General features: G+C 41.0%; 1 protein-coding gene across 32 annotated transcripts in view; it reads left to right on the forward strand.

Moving 5' to 3' along the window:
- Nucleotides 1–15,895, forward strand: part of MAPK8IP3 (mitogen-activated protein kinase 8 interacting protein 3) — a 78,802-nt gene that overhangs the window by 36,964 nt on the left and 25,943 nt on the right. For 19 of the 32 annotated variants that reach the window (XR_010374692.1, XM_064462281.1, XM_064462292.1 and 16 more), the window contains 7 exons: nucleotides 2,611–2,713; nucleotides 4,835–4,953; nucleotides 9,188–9,199; nucleotides 10,587–10,604; nucleotides 13,024–13,081; nucleotides 14,066–14,218; nucleotides 15,505–15,586. Coding sequence is in view for 31 of the 32 variants with exons in the window: in XM_064462281.1 (XP_064318351.1) it covers nucleotides 2,611–2,713; nucleotides 4,835–4,953; nucleotides 9,188–9,199; nucleotides 10,587–10,604; nucleotides 13,024–13,081; nucleotides 14,066–14,218; nucleotides 15,505–15,586 (545 nt within the window). In the remaining variant the exon portion in view is untranslated. The remainder of the gene's footprint in view (nucleotides 1–2,610; nucleotides 2,714–4,834; nucleotides 4,954–9,187; nucleotides 9,200–10,586; nucleotides 10,605–13,023; nucleotides 13,082–14,065; nucleotides 14,219–15,504; nucleotides 15,587–15,895) is intronic. The other 13 variants (XM_064462296.1, XM_064462300.1, XM_064462310.1 and 10 more) reach the window with 5 other exon arrangements.

Consider the following 15,895-nt stretch of genomic DNA (forward strand, 5'->3'; position numbering starts at 1 on the left):
GCTGGGAGACTGAGGGGTGATCAGCTTCATAAGCATAGAATTAGAGGTAGCTTTACTCAAATATGTGAGCGATACAGGGCTAATTGGATGTTAGCAGTTTTCTGGGTAGCAAATTTTTAAAATGTCAGTAATATGAATAGTTTCACAGACATACAGGATAGAAATAAGTTATTGAGTTCAGTCCCCTGCAGTTGCATTCCTCCATGTCATAGAACCTCTCTCATGAAGAGTCAAGTCCCATGTTAGTCTAACTGAGCTTTTAGAAAGCTGTTTCTGGACCTCATCAATACAATAGTTAAAAGCTTCCATTTAGTTTTCTCTCTGGATTTATTCATAAGTATTTTATATCCAGTTGTTTATATGCCAAAGTTGTCGGTCAGGTTAAAGAATTATTTTCCCTTCTGTGTGTTTATCCCACACCTTGATGTATTTCAAAATAGCAATTATATCCAGCTGTTTTTCTCAGCTAAATAAGCTGTTTTCTTTTAGTCTATTTCTCCTATAAGAATCCCCCCAAATCTTTGGAAGTTACACTTGTTTTCTCTGCACTTCCTGGAGTCCTTTAGTAGTTTGAATTCATTATTTCTGGTCAGGAAAGCCATCACCTAAGCCTTTAGCACCAGGCTGTTTAAGCAAAGCAAATGGTGTAATAACATGATAAAAGCCCCTTTCTGTGCTTTTCAATATAGCTGTGCCAATGTAGTATCAGAGCAACTCCCAGCCTGTATTGTATTTAGACTTGCAGCAGGCTTCAGAAATGAGAAGTGGTCAGGTTTACAGGTCATGAACTTATACATAAAAGGACTGTTAAACTAGCTGAAGGGAAGACTGTGTAGGAGCACAGGGACAGGTGTAGGTCTCTGAGGTTAGCATCTGAACCAGATGCTTTTCCTAAGTAATAGAGGAAATTCCTTTGCTAACATTCACAAGCTGGTTCCTAACAAATTGAGACTATAAAACAACATGTAACATCATCTGTTGTAGCATTTGAATGAGAGTTGTCGTGACTGAGTCCCATTCTGTATTTATATTGGCAGCTGAGGGGGTCCCAGGGTCACAGATGTCAATCTGCCAGAAAGTAGTGTAGTTCTCCATAAAAGCGTATGGCTTCTGCGTAGCTAACTGTTCAGTTGTGATCTGTTTGGTGATCTTGGCCGAGGCAAGTCAGTGCAAGCATTGGTATCAGAGATATTGAGCACAAATGTCAGTAGTTCAAATGCCCTATAGATACTTACCCTTATTTTTACAGTTGCTACTTTACAAGCTCATTAACCGTCAATAGCTTTCTTGAGTCAAAGTCTATTCTGTATGTGTGCAACTTTGAAGTCATTGTGCATGTGAAAGTTTCTTTTTTTTCTTGGTGGAAATATATTGTTCAATCTTCTCTAGGCAGACAGTGTATCTTTCCTATGTGCTCTGCATACTCAATCTTTCAGCTATTTTTCACACATAGCGCAAAATCAGATCTCCATGCTGAGGAGAAATACAGATGCTTGAATTTTAATTATGTATTTTATGCATCTATAATTAAATATCTGTCAGAGATGCAAATACCTTAGAGCTGAACTACCAAGAAAAGGTACTCAAAGGTATTTGCAGAAAAGCTTCCCAGCTTGAAAAAATAAAGAAGAGAAAGCCTCTGTTTCCTTGAGCTTGAGAACCACTGGTGTATGGGTGCCTACTTTGGCAACAGATACACATCATGCTTTGTCTTCAGACATGGCATTTGTTGCCAGCTAGTGCACAATGCCAGCCTAAAAGAATATAATCAACACTCAAGTTGTCATGGGCTCTGCATATTTGGCTACCGAGGCCGTTTAGAAAGGTCAAAAATTTCACATCTAACACCGTTGAAGGACTAATGTAGTTTACAAATTAGGTCTTTAATCCTTCAAGAATTTGTGTGAACAGACACTGTGTTTGTATTGTTTGTTTAGAATAGGCGCAAGTCTGAGCTTTTGAGCAGTTTGGTATCCAATAAACGTGACTTGACAAGAGGAGGAAGTTCCTTATTCTTTAAATACTATCTTGAGGCTGTAAGTTATACAGAAACCAGAGCAGATTTCACATATCAGTTTTTAAGTGAAATTTCGCTGTAATGGGTATCTAAACCAGTTGTAGGCTTGAGAATTTGTATTGAAAAATTATTTCTATTAAAACTAAATAGTGCCAATTCATAACTGCAGTAATCTCTGTGAAACTATGCAGAAAATGACTGTGTAGTCTTCGATCTCAGCTAAAGGTGCATTGTGATTGAAGCATTTTTACTGACACAGAAAAAGTTTATTTGTAATTTATTTTCATGGGTGAAGTATTTCTGGTTATCACATTTTAATGAGGATTGAGACCAATGACCTTGGTGACACTCTGGTATGGTGGCAGGGAGGGGATGCTTATGATCTTCCTGCTCTGGAATTGTGAGGGCACCTTCCCAGCACCAGTGCATTTGTGACCCTAGATGATCAGCCACTTTCTGTTCATATTTTAAGACTTTGAACAAGTGACTATGAAGTTTTGAAACCTCGATATTCAAAGCTGCGAAGGTCCCTTCAAGGAATACCATCCTGTGACAGTCCTGATGCTATAGATCACATGTATTGTCTTACCTAGGAATGGGCAGCAGTGATGAGTGGTCTGATGTTCAGGACATCATAGACTCTACTCCAGAGCTGGATATGTGTCAAGACCCCCGCCTGGAACGCACTGGTAACAGGTATTGATTGTGACTTTTCACTGTGTGCTCTTTTGCTTGGTTTTATGAGGAGTGAGGAATGGATGCTGTGGTTCACACTGAGTTCAAGATGCAGCTGTTTGAGAAAATCCATATATTCTGCCTAGTGCAAATATGAGGGGTCCTCACCTTCTTTTTGTTCTCCAGAGAAGGCAAATGTCTGATGGTAATCTCCAGAAGGATCTGTCCAGCTGACCCAGAACTGGGCTTGTTTGCCTTGCTGGATCAGGGAGGACAGAGAGATGGAGCAGCAAAAGGTTTAAGACAGGCAAAGGGGACATGGGCTTGAGCTATCAGGAAGAGGGAGAAGATGCATTTGTCTAATCAGAGATCAGTTCTGAATTGAGTTTTAAAACTTCACACTTTTTTTTAGCTCTAATTTTTTCAAGTTTTGAGAGCAGGAGCAGGGCTGCTTCATGAGGGGGGACAAGCAGGAGTAATCCCAGTGATCCCAGTCCTGCAGATTCTGAGCAGAGAGGGCAGAGCACTGATAATGAGCTCCATCAGTGGCCCCAGACAAGACAAGGGGATGAATTAGGTCCTGGTACTACCCCTGAGCAGCAGGAGACAGGGCTGAAGACAGGTACACCTACCATGTAGCTTAGAGGAGGACTGAAGGCGCAGGCCTGAGGTTAAAGGGAGCCCCTGGACCAGTGGATGGGTCTGGGTCCCAGGTGAGGCTGGTCAGAGCAGTTTTGACCCATCAGTGCACTTGGGACCTCATCAAAAACCTCTGAATTAGCAGAATTTTACTGAACTTCTCTGCTGCTCTGGTTCCTATCCATCGCCTGTTTTGTGCTGAATAGGAGGCTCCTAAAAGCTATTAAATTTGGCACCTTATTTCTGTGAGGCATGTATTAGTCTAGCATTATTAGCCTGGGTACTTTGATTCCTTTTTCCTAAGGTCTGGTGGTTAATTTAACAGGTTTTGTTAGTTTTTACCCTCATCCAGTGGGTAATTTGGCACTATACCAGCAAAAATAACCCCCTAGCTCTTACAGGTATGCAGAAGATAACAGCCTGACAAAGTTAAGGCAAGATTTTCTCACAGTCCCAAATCTGGACTGGATTCCCCCTGTTAAGCACCCTCATTGAGAAGGGTATGAGCAGCAAAAACAGATGCATTTCTCAACTGTGAAACCATGTACGGTTAAGCTCCCCTCAGAATATGTAGGATGCATTGACAATTTTTAGGGTCAGATGCAGGAGGAGTCTAGGTAGCTGAAACAGCTCTGTGTGGCAAAGACAAAAGTGACTGATGAAATCAGATTGAAAATTGATCAAACCCAGGGAAAAGAAGGGAACGGAAAGGTTTGCTGTATTGGAGCTCTTCAGGCTCTTAAAAATGTTGATATCCACATTAAGACTGTTTTTTAGAGTAGGCAATAAAAATCCCAGAGGCTGCCTCACCCTCACCTCCTGTAACAGCTGTTTTCTGTGTGAGCCACGGCACTGTCAAGAAATACAAGAAGGTTCTTGACGGTACCAAGAAACTAAGAGGTGGAAACGTGCTCCTGTATGATAAGATTCAAAAACATTAACTTCGATTTACCTTTAATGAAATACATTTTGCTGATATGTGAAGAAGCATTTTGGTACATAGACTCACCCAAAGGAATAACTAACCCTTCAGGCTGATTTCAATTACTAGTTGGCAAAGAAAGAAGACTCTTGCTGTTTTCAACATTTGAGTCCTTATCTGATCTTACTGCTATCTAAGGTTGCTATCTAAATGGATAGGAGTGTGGGAATCCTTGCAGAGTCTGAAAAGCCAGAGCTGAGAGCTTCTGCGAGTTGAAATTTTTCTATCAAATATTAAGCAGTCATTAACTATTATGGTTTAAAAGGAAGTCAGCTGGGCGAGCTTTTAGGTTGTGCATGATAGGTACTTGTCCTTGATATGGGGAAAAAACCTATGCTTTCTTCTCTACTCAGTACATTCCCTGAATCAGCCCATGGTGAATAGTTGGAATGTGTTCTCAGGGTTTTGATCGTAATGGTCTGGGATGCTCAGTATTTCAGAGACAAATGCTAGCTTAAATGTTGCTAAGTAACAAGAGTCCTTGGTTTGTTGTTGTTTGTTTTTTTTTTCCCCAACAACAGCCCAACACAGGGGATTGTGAACAAAGCGTTTGGCATCAACACAGACTCTCTGTATCATGAACTTTCCACAGCAGGGTCCGAGGTTATTGGAGATGTTGACGAAGGAGCAGATCTGCTAGGTAAAAACTTGTTTAGAACCATTCTGTTTTCTCTGGCAACTACATTAAGCTTCTATAAGTGCTTAAATTATCTTTTTTTTTTTTTTTTGTCCAAACTTGGATGTTTAGCTTTTAAAAAAAATGGCATGAAAATTGAGACATTATATGATTGAAATACATACCTGCAGTGCATTAATGCTTACTTAGAAAATAACTTAAACAGTTAGGTAACTTTTATTTGGGTTGTCTTCGTGTGCATAAGTTATTTTTCTATTGGTTTCTCTTACACAAACAGTTCAAAGACAAAATTTGCTCCTTCTGCGTCCTCTCCCAAATTTTGTCCCCCCCAGTAATTTTACACACTAGGAATTTCACTTGGAATAAAGAGTTTGTTTGAAATTTGCAAGAAAGTACCTCCTTTTGTTAACTCTCTGAAGTTTAAATTATAAGGAAATATGGTCTATCGTGCAGTTTTTACCCTTTTATAGTCAGTCAAAGAGATGTAGTAATTCACTTTTTAGGCTGATTTTGAAGGAGCTTGTGATACTTGAAGTCTGGTTATATTCTGTATTCATGGCTAGGACTTTGAAGCAGTCAGAGAAGCAGCTTTGCCTCAGGTAGCACTCTGAGCCCTTGCCATGCTTTTTGGTGTTCGACTCTTGAGTATGTAGACCTTAATTAATGACAGAATTTAATCATGTTCTTAAGGTCTGCTGATGGTTTTCCTGAATCAGGACAATATGAGTGGCCTTTGAATATTCAGACAACATGGGCAGCTGATAAAGTTTTCAACTGTGTAGCTCACTTTCCGTTTTACTGCTAGATTTAGGGAGCCTTAGGAGACATAAGGATTCCAACAATATGCCTTTTCTGTATTTAGCAGCAAGAGATCTGATCTGAAAGTGTACATTTCCTTTCTGGTGATACTTGATGTAAGAGCTGCTTATGGATAATCTTGTAAGTTTGGTTCTGTATGTATGTCCAGAACAGGATGAGCTGAATCATGTCTCAGATTTGCAGCAGCTCACCTTTACAGAAATTAAATTAGGAAGATGCTTGTATCACCTTTCAACGTGAGTCTTGTATTAGGACCCTCGAAAACAGTATGTTTCTGCACAGATGCTAGATGTTACCCTATTCACTGAAGGCTTAACCATGAAGAAGCGGACTGAAGACTTGAAAGGAGGTTACTGCAATACTCTTGCTTTATCAAAGACAGAAATCTGTGAAATTTTTACTATTATAGGCATTAACATGACTGGAATATAAGAATGTATTCCAGACTATCATCAGAACCAGTGAAATACCTTTTTGATATGGATAGGGGTTGTGGTTTTTTGTGGTTTGTTTTTTTTTTTTTGGGGTGCTAGCCCTGCGACATGCAGGAGAACCCTCATGCATGGGTTGATGACCATTGCCTGAAGTGTTAAAACATCTGTTGTTTCACCATGATCTCAAGATTGCTGGAAGATCTCAAGATTGCTGGAAGAAAAAAGTCTCAGAAAAGTCAAGATGAAAGCACAGGCTTTCTCTGCCTGCAGTTGGATCCAACATCTGCAGATTCTTACAAAATTAAGAATCTAGAAGGAAAAGCAAGATGTCCAGGTTTTAGAATCACCTGGATGTTAGCAGTCATTGCAGGAGGGCTGGGACTCCTGCTGAAAGTGAAGATGACAGTAGGAACTACACGTGGTGGTTAAAGCTTCATCTACCTGCTATGGAATGAATTTTGGTCAGCCAGCCCCCATACACTATTGGGAACTCTCTTCCTAGCAGAATCAAAGCATTAAAAACACTGACAATCTTGCCATTGCCGTCTATTTTATTTTGGTCCTCAGGTGCTTCCTTATGTAGGATAGTGTATGGTTGATTATACGGCTATCTTCCACTAATCACTGTGCTATCTGCTGCTTTTCTTCTCGCCCCAAAATGGCTGGGGCATGAGGGATTGTCAGCTCCTAAGAGTTACTATTCAGGAAAATGATTTGCTTGGTGTATGAACTGCTTCAGACAACCTGTTTGGCACTTCTGAAAGCCTGCCTTCTGGGAATCCACTTCCCATTTGGATTACCCTGTGGTCTGGCCCAGTGATCAGTGAGAAATGCAAACTGTTGTTCTCAAAGAGCCAAAGATTTTAGTTGGCCAAAACGTGCAAGGCTGTTCACCACAGTTTCAGTTAAAGTTAAAGGTGCTTCACCTCCTCCAGTAATAAGGCTGCCCAAAACCCAGTTTTGGGTTGTGAGGCATCTGTTGTTTGGCAGTTACCACTTGTAATAAAAATGTACAGAGACTTCGCTGAACAGTGCCCATGTAAGTGTGGCTTATGAAGAGTACATTTCTGTTCTGGGACAATTTTCTGATTTGAGTAGAGCAGCAAAACTCTTGCAGGTGATTGCACAGCAGGCTAGCAGAATAGGAAACCTTCTCCTGGTTCCTTTTCAAACCTGTGAGATGGGCTGTGATGAAATCAGGTAGTTCTGTGAGTTTCCCATGAGAAATGTTAATCTAATTAATCCTTTTGTTGAGTTCTGGCTACTGACTCTGTCCACATAAAAGTGTTCATTAAAATGAATACACATGTTGCCAGGATTGTACAAAGGGAGGAGGGCAGAGAGATCTTAGAGGTCATGTGTCTGAACAAGAAATGAGATTAGTACTTTTTTTTTTTTTTTCCCGCTTTGTGCAATAGAAATCACTAAGAAAGTCTGGTAAAGGTGGAAGCAAAGGGCTAGATCTTAGTACTGGCAAATCTGTCAACATTATTCAAAATTTTGCCTTTTCTGTTAGATAAATTGTTCTCTCTTCCTGCTCTACCTCTGAGCCTGAAGAGCCGCAGAGGAAATTGTGCTTTATGGACATCATGTAAGAAACAAGATCCACAAGACAAAAGAGTTCTCTCTCTTTCTGGGTTGTATTTGAAGCTCACTTATCTCTGTAAATCAAAAGAATTAATGAAGTTTACACCACCTAAGTGAAATTCAAATATTTCCTCTAGTCTCTCTCAAAACTTGGCAATCAATCTTCCAAGAGTATTCTCTCCTTTTGGACTCACTTTCTTATAAAGAAATCTCATTAAAAAGGACTTTAAAATAGAAGGATCTTACAGAAATTACCCTTGAGCAGTAGCTGGCAGGCAAGTCTGTTTCTTGAATGGAAAACGTCACTCCTTCCTTCTCGATATTTGCAAAGCAACCAGCATCTCTTGGTACAAAATTGGCACTCCTCATTGCAATTTTTGAATATGAAATAATAAATAAAATACGTGGGTTTCCCCCTGCCTCTAATACTGCTTAACATACTTGAGGTTGTATAGGAAGTATTCTGGACAAAAATGTGGAATGAGAACAATTATTTACTAGTGGTAATTGTAGACCAAATTCCCTCCTTTCTCACTACAGCCTTAGGAACACTTGTTGGCTGTTTTACTGCATATTCACTTCTTAATCACAGGTTCTTACCTCCCGATCCTGGGTAGGCTTCCCCCTCTCCCATCCCTTCCTGCTCTTCACTATCCCAGGAGTTTCTGGACATAAAGGAGCACTAGCAGTTTGGTTGTGCCCTATGGGCAGGTCCTTCCTGTCAGTTTTACGATGCCCAACCATGTTTGCTTTGAAGATTAAAACCTCCCTTCAGATAACAGGGCTTTTGTGGTGAAGACAGGAATTCATCCATATTAGCGGTAAGTTTATGTATAGTTTTTTGTACAGAAGTTGAAATGGGATTATCAAACTGAGTCCCAGCACTGCACTGTAAAAAAAAAAGAAAAAAGTTTTTAAATGCAACTAACTGTTTTTTTGCAAGCTGAAGTATCATTGAAGAGCACATTTATTATCAGAATATTGAGTTGCTAAAATCACAAGGGGAGGGGAAATGAGAAGGTAGTGGGAACTAGCTGTTCTGCATTTACTGGTACATGACTAAATAGAGAGACAATAAAGGTTTATCCAGTCCAGGAAGATGCAGTTGCCTGAGATTCATGTCTGGAAAAGTGGGGGTAGCGGAGGCATGTGGTTGCAGTTGTACCACAGGTTACCTTCCCTTGATTTTTTTTATGTCCTGTATGTAGAGTCATGCCATCTACAGTCATGGCAGGTCCTGTCCTTACTATTTCATGCCTTTGACATTGAAATGGCTGAATCATTGTTAATTTTTTTTGAACAAAATTTTTATTTTGTTGGTTTCAGTCACTGATTGATCCTTTTTTCACTTCCTTTTTTCCCTTGTCTCTCTGTGCTTCGCTGGACATGACCCATAGGGGAGTTCTCAGGTGTGTATCTCCTCTGCTCAATTTCCTTTCTTGTTTCTTTTTTCCTTGTTGAGGTCGAATGACATGGTATACACGTGTGATACTCCCCTGCTCTTGTCCAAACACGGTTGGCTTTGCGGACTTCTCCCACCTTCGCCTTGCTTGGTTGCCTTGCACCGGTGGGTCCCTGGGCAGCAGGACATCCCCGCTTTGTGCTCACACGCCTGCTGCGTTTCAATAAGCTTTTCTTGTGTGGCTTTCTGCGGGTTTGCTCTACTGTGTTACACTGACCTGTCACTCAAGGTCTTGAGGCTCAAAGTGCTTTTCTTTTTTTTTCTCTCCCCTGTCAGGACGGGTGCTGTGCTTGGAGTGGAGCTTGGGTGGGCACAGGACCAAGTTAGGTTCCCACTCTCCTCTCGGTGAACCACACTGTGAGGAATCCCTCCATGTGTGTGATAGCTACTGTGGGTTAACTGATGCATACTGACCTTCTGGAACAGCTGCAGTGACATTAAAGACACTTTTCTTGATGATGAGAGTGGCAAAGCCACTGTCATTTGTTGGAGTTTTGCCTTTCTGGCAGGAGTTTAAGTGATAGCTCTGTCTTTTGTTTTGGTGAAGGAGACTCACTGCCTTCGGTTTGCACCTTTTCATAAAATGCACTTGGGCCCTGATGCAAATTCATATAAAGCTGAGGGGATCTCCCTTGATTTCAGTGCAAATTAGATGAAGTTTTTCCTGTAGTAAAGGCAGGTGACTTGCGCAGCACGATAGTATAATGCTGTGCGGTGATGAAATCTGTCACATTCCTTCCCCTGGCACCTGGTGTCGGCTCTGTGGGGTTACAAAAGAAGGGGATGGCATCATCCTTTCTTTTAGTTAAACTGTTTTTACTGCAGGCCACTTTTTCGTGGTCCTTTCTCAGACAACCTCCTGCTGAAGTTGAGTTGGAGTTTGTTGCAGTGCAGAGGTGGATTTGGGCCTGTGCAAAAAGGCCAGAGGAGAGCTTTGATAGCCACCCCCCCTTTTGTTTTTCCTCCTGCCCCTGTTCTTCCCTCACCCTAATCATAATGTCTGTTGAACTACCTTTGCTGTGGGGATGGGAAACCCGAAGATGCATAGTCCAGGGGAGATTATAAAGATGGAGGAAAGAGATGAGCTCATCTCTAGCTTGTCCTGACATATCAGGTGTAAATCCCTGTTAGGCCAGGCTGCAGCAGAACAAGGTGTAGATTAGTTACTACTGAGCATCACATGCTGGCACCACACAGAGATGTACACATGCTGATGAGCTGCTCTGTTTGCTATTTACAGACTGGTACTTAATGGCTGCTTTTCTTCTCTTCCTTTCTTCCCCTTTGTCCCCATCTCTTTCTGTTCCCTTTCTCGTATGGGATGGCTCTCATAGTACGGGATGATTTCTTTGGTAAGGCGAAGGCCTTTTTTCTTTTTTTTTTTTCCTCTTTTTTTTTCTTCAGTGTGTATTTTTTCTAAATTTCTTCCATTCACTCAACATCCCTCCATATGTCTTGCATTCCCTTGGTTTGTTTTTTTGTGATGGTGGTATCACCTCTCCAAGAAGCAGGATGCAGCTGGTCAGTAGCGGTGGTTTGAGAATTCTCTGTTTCTTGTAGTTGATTATCCACTTTGATGCTTCACACTATTTGCCTGGCTATGGGAGATGGACAGCGTAGGATGCACTCTGTTAGACAGGGCTCTGTCCAGACCTCTCTTCCCTTTGCTCCTCCCCACAAAGGGGTGAAGAGATCTCCTTTTAGTCACTCCACAGTGGTTGTTTGGTTTTTTGGTTTTTTGTTGTTGTTGTTGTTGTTGTGGGTTTTCTTGTTTTTGTTTTGTTTTGTTTTTTTCTTCCCCCATGAGCAGGGCTTTCTCATTGCAGCCTGCATAAGGTTATCTCATAGTGTCAATTCTATGGCTCCGGGCTGGCTTCATCCATTTCATTATTGCAAGAGTAGTCCTTTAGACCTCTTGCTGGTTAAAGCATTGGGCTGTGACTGTGTCACACACAAATAAGGTAGAAGCTGCGTTAAGGATACTGATGGTTGGGATGCTGTATGGCTTTTAGTTCTGGCATGATAGATTACCCTCTTTGCCAGAGTTCCTTTCTCTCCCAAAAACAGCTGCAGAGAAAGATAGATGACTCAAGAATAGGAAGAAAAAAGATTTAATAAAAAAAAACTGGGGATAAACTTTTTCCCCTCATGTGTCTCAGCACCTGTAATGTCCTGTGCCATTTTAATGTCTTACTGGCTAAATATTTGTTTGATCATTTGTAGAATCACTAAAAAGCAACAAGAAAATAATTTAATGAACAGATGACTTCTTGGTCTTCCGATCAACATGTGCCATGCCGCAAAAGAAAGGGATATAGGTCATTCACCTTACCAAACCAACAATACATTTCGGTTTACACTGCAGTTATTTTAAACAGCAAAAAAGTGAGAGACACTATTCTTTGACACAGCGTCCAAAGAACACATTGCCTGAAACATCAAAGTGATTAATTATCTGCCTACTAATTTTTCAAAAGTTATTTGAAAATGCTGCTTCTTACTCATTCTTGCTGGGAATTTGCTTTTGCCATCATAAATTCATCCCATTTAACTGTGGGAAGAGGATCTGTATGTTGGAGTGTTGTGATGTGTTCTCAACTTCTTGTATGCTACCATGTTTCTCTAACTTCCATTTACTTCAAGTTTGTGTTGTTTTTATTTTATTGCAAATATTAATTAACCAGCAAATAACAGATCATAAAAACTGTTGATGTCTTTGCTGTAAAGGAAGAGGTAGTTCAGAGGGCAAGACAAGGAGCACTTCAGCACAAACACTGATGGTTGTGAGACTTCTTGCTCTGGGACCTGTGGTGAGAAATGAGCTGCAACCCTCAGCACTGTCCCCTGACAGGAAGAGGTCTCTTTACCTTTAGCTCTCAGGTGGCCTCTATTCCCCACTGTAAGATAGAATCTGGCACTGGGAGCCAGCAATTCCCTGACAGCAGGAAGCAATCCAGATGTGCTTTTGGACCCTAAATTCCTTTCTGTTTGGTTTTATGAAATACTGAATTTGACATTCACTCTTAGCCCCAAATTTTACAAAGTGCTTGCAACCCAGGCTGCATATTGCAGTCATTGTACATTGATGCCCAAGTGCAAGTGCATTGTGTCTGATGTAGATGTTTTCTTGAGCGTGGGTCTTAAGTGATGGGGCTGAGATTTCAGATTTTAAACATTTGTGAGAAAACTGTTAAAGGTAGATAGAGCAATGGACAATGTAAAGCCCTGTTAAAATTGCTTTGGTGGGAAGCCTTTCACATGCATGAAACTGGTTACAACCATGATCCCAAATCTGTACAGAGAAACAAAAAATCTGACATACTAAAAGAAAGAAAATCAGATGTGCAGATCTGGCTAGCAGTTTGGACCGTGTTCTGCTGTCCTCTGTGAAAAAAACATGAACCTTCTTTCTGTAAGAGTGATGATAAAAAATTATTGCAATAGGTCATGGGAGAACCAGGAGTTACTGATTTGACTTCCCCTAACTGGCATTAGTGAAGCTCTCCTCTCTGTCCCTTGAGAGGGAGTCTGTGAAAGTTGGGGTAAGAAGCTAGGTCTGCATTTGGGCTCTTTACAGAAGGACACATGGGTGTCTCTGCTTGTGCTGCGTGGTCTTTCAGTAAGAGGCACTCCACTCTCCACAGCAGGACACAGAAGCCTAGGGAAGCCTAACGAAAGTGATTTCTCTTCCTCAAGCATGAGTCAGGCAGTACCACACAAGCTTCATATTTCTAGGAGAGCAGGTGAAAACTGCCTGGCCTTTCTTTTCAGGAATGGGCAAAGAAGTGGGGAATCTGCTGTTGGAGAACTCGCAGCTACTGGAGACCAAGTAAGGAACTGTTGTGTGCTCTGAACTGCCTGCCTAGTTATAGATGTGATGTCATCTTTAAGTAGGTCTTGGCCAGAACTCCTGCCTCACAGGGGCTTGCTTGTTTATCTAACAGGTTCTCTTTAATACTTGTTGTTCCTTCAGTTGTAGAAGAGGAATTGCTCTTCTGAGTGACTTTCCTGTTTCCTTTCTGCAGGCATTTGGGTGAAATCCCTGGGCTTGTGCTGGTAGGGTCTGATCCCAGCTGAAATGAGTGGCAAGCTTTTAATTAACTTCAGTGGGAATCTGGATGAGGGTCTGAGCCTCTGTGAGGATATTGCTGTTTATAAGGTTTTATTTGCAAGGTTTTCTATTTGGAAAGAAACTTTTTGTACTATTGAGAGGTGTTTTCAAAGATTTAATAGTTGATAAAGGAGAAGCAGACAATATAATGGACTTATTTTTTGAGAAAGGCTGGAAAACCAGGTACTAAAGCTTAGCAGCCAGGGAGAGGAAGGCAAAGGACCCCCAGGGGAGAGTTGGAGAACTTACTGTGATAGGAAGCTGCTGATTTTAAAGATTCTGAGATATTTTAGAGCTGATTGGAAATGATTATTTATATCACCATCGTCCACAGTTATCCATAATTACAGAAAACAGTAGTTCTGAAAGATGTGTTTCAGACCTTTGAACCTTATGCAGGTGATAGATTACCCTATACCTGCTCTCTGCAGTATTCTGCCATCTCCTTAAGGAGATGTTGGTCTGTCAGTCAGGATACAGGACTGGACAAACCTCATCTGATCAATTATGTTCATTTCTGTGTTCTTCTGCAGCTCCTACTTGCCAAAATCTACATTTCCATGAGTTATAGCTGGACCAAATTTTTTAGATACACTTGTTTCAACTCTCCTTGTAGTGCTTGTGACTTTAGTTTCAGGTCTCTTTTATGGACAGCTGCTGGGTTTGGGCATTTTTACTTATTGTCCCTTTCACACCTTTAAGAAATGCTTTGAACGTTGTGAAGAATGATTTGATTGCCAAGGTGGACCAGTTGTCTGGAGAGCAAGAAGTGCTGAAGGGAGAGCTTGAAGCAACAAAGCAGGCCAAAGCCAAAATGGAAACCAGAGTCAAGGAGCTGGAGGAGGAGCTGAAAAGGTGAGTGATCACACCCTGCCCCAGGGAGCTGGGAGGACATGAGTGATAAATCCACCTCCTCTGTTGGTTTTACTCTGTTTCCCTTGTGGAGGTTAGTACTGGAATTCAAAGGTACCTTACAGAGCACTTCAAGGCTGATGGTAGGTGGCTGAGGTACTTTTAGTGTTACATTTGTTTATATTGGATTAAAATGGGTTATTGGACCTTATAAAACCCACAGTTTTCCTCCGTAGGATGAGGAGTCTACAGCAGCAACTGCAGATCCAGGCTCTCTGGAGTGAAACATTCAAAGTTGAAATTTGTAATGTAAAAAAAAAAAAAAAAAAAGGAATTTCAAAACCAGTAGTTTTGAATGAAACTGTCAAGAGCTTGATCCTCGCAGCAGCCAAGACAGCTCTGAGAGGAATAAATGCCCATTCATTTAATGAAAGAGCTAACACAGATTACCACAAACAGCGTTTAAATGCCAGTATTGTTAATTGTTTCATTGTTTATGTTAAGAATTAGAAGAAGAGGCAGAAGAGATTTTGAAGTCCTATGAAGGTAGCATTTGGAGAGATCCTACTTCTTATTTTCCACTCAAACTAGAGAAAGTGAAGCCTGGACGCCTAGCAAAGCCTGTGATGATTTCACATCCATAAAAATAAAGATGGTCCATGGGGCTCAAAGCAAAATAATTACATTTTGACTAGCTGTACATTGCACTGTCATATCTCAATTCAGAGGACAGTGTTTATTTTGCAGCTGGAATCTGGAAGGTTGCCTCTGTAATCTGAGCACAGGATCACTAAGAATAGCAGACTGGTCTCTTCATTGTTCAAAATGTCTGAAATGAAAGTAGTCTCACAAGCAGTGGAAATGGGTCTGATTTTTTAAAATGCCACGTCCCTCATAATATACATGACATATTTAATATATTATGCAGTAGGGACATGGACTTTTATGTTATCCCATGGTTAAGATCTCATCAAACATTTTAACATAGATTATGACTCTAAAATAGAAATTGGCTGGACTGTTCCAGTGGTCAGTATTTTGGTGCTTTTATCAAATGTTCCAAAGAAATGGGGTGATGTTGGTAAAGCTGTTCAGAGAAACATGCTGCAAGAGGGAGGGAAAAATATCAGAGAAGCAGCTCATAATTTGTACATGTAGCTTGCAGTTTGAAAACATTTCCTTGTGATGCATGCAGACAGACCTTCCCATAGATGGTTGTCCTCCCCAGACACCTTGGGGCCAGCCATGGTATCACTTGCTAGTTTGATGTCTTTCTTCCTGTTTCCTAGAGTGAAATCTGAAGCAATTGTTGCCCGACGAGAACCCAAAGAGGAGGTGGAGGATGTAAGCAGCTATCTCTGTACAGAATTGGTATATTACATTACTAAAATGCCTGCGGGGAAAGGGGGTTTATATATTTACTCTCTATGACTTCATATATATAAGTCCTGAGATGCACAATAATTTGCCTTCGTTAACAATGAGGGCAAAGCTGGTGAACTGCGGGTTGTTGCTGATGAGCATTGCTACGAGATTACCTCTTCATATGACTTAACTTGGCAAAGATGAGCAGAAAAGACACAGTGGCAATACTATACATGATGTGGTTTCTGCAGAACAGTGCCCTGCTCAGCACCTTCCCATTTTATCTGGTTCTCCTTAATTTTGAATTACAGTCTA

Source organism: Phalacrocorax carbo, chromosome 10 (assembly GCF_963921805.1).
Source record: "Phalacrocorax carbo chromosome 10, bPhaCar2.1, whole genome shotgun sequence".
Classification (NCBI taxonomy): Eukaryota; Metazoa; Chordata; class Aves; order Suliformes; family Phalacrocoracidae; genus Phalacrocorax; species Phalacrocorax carbo.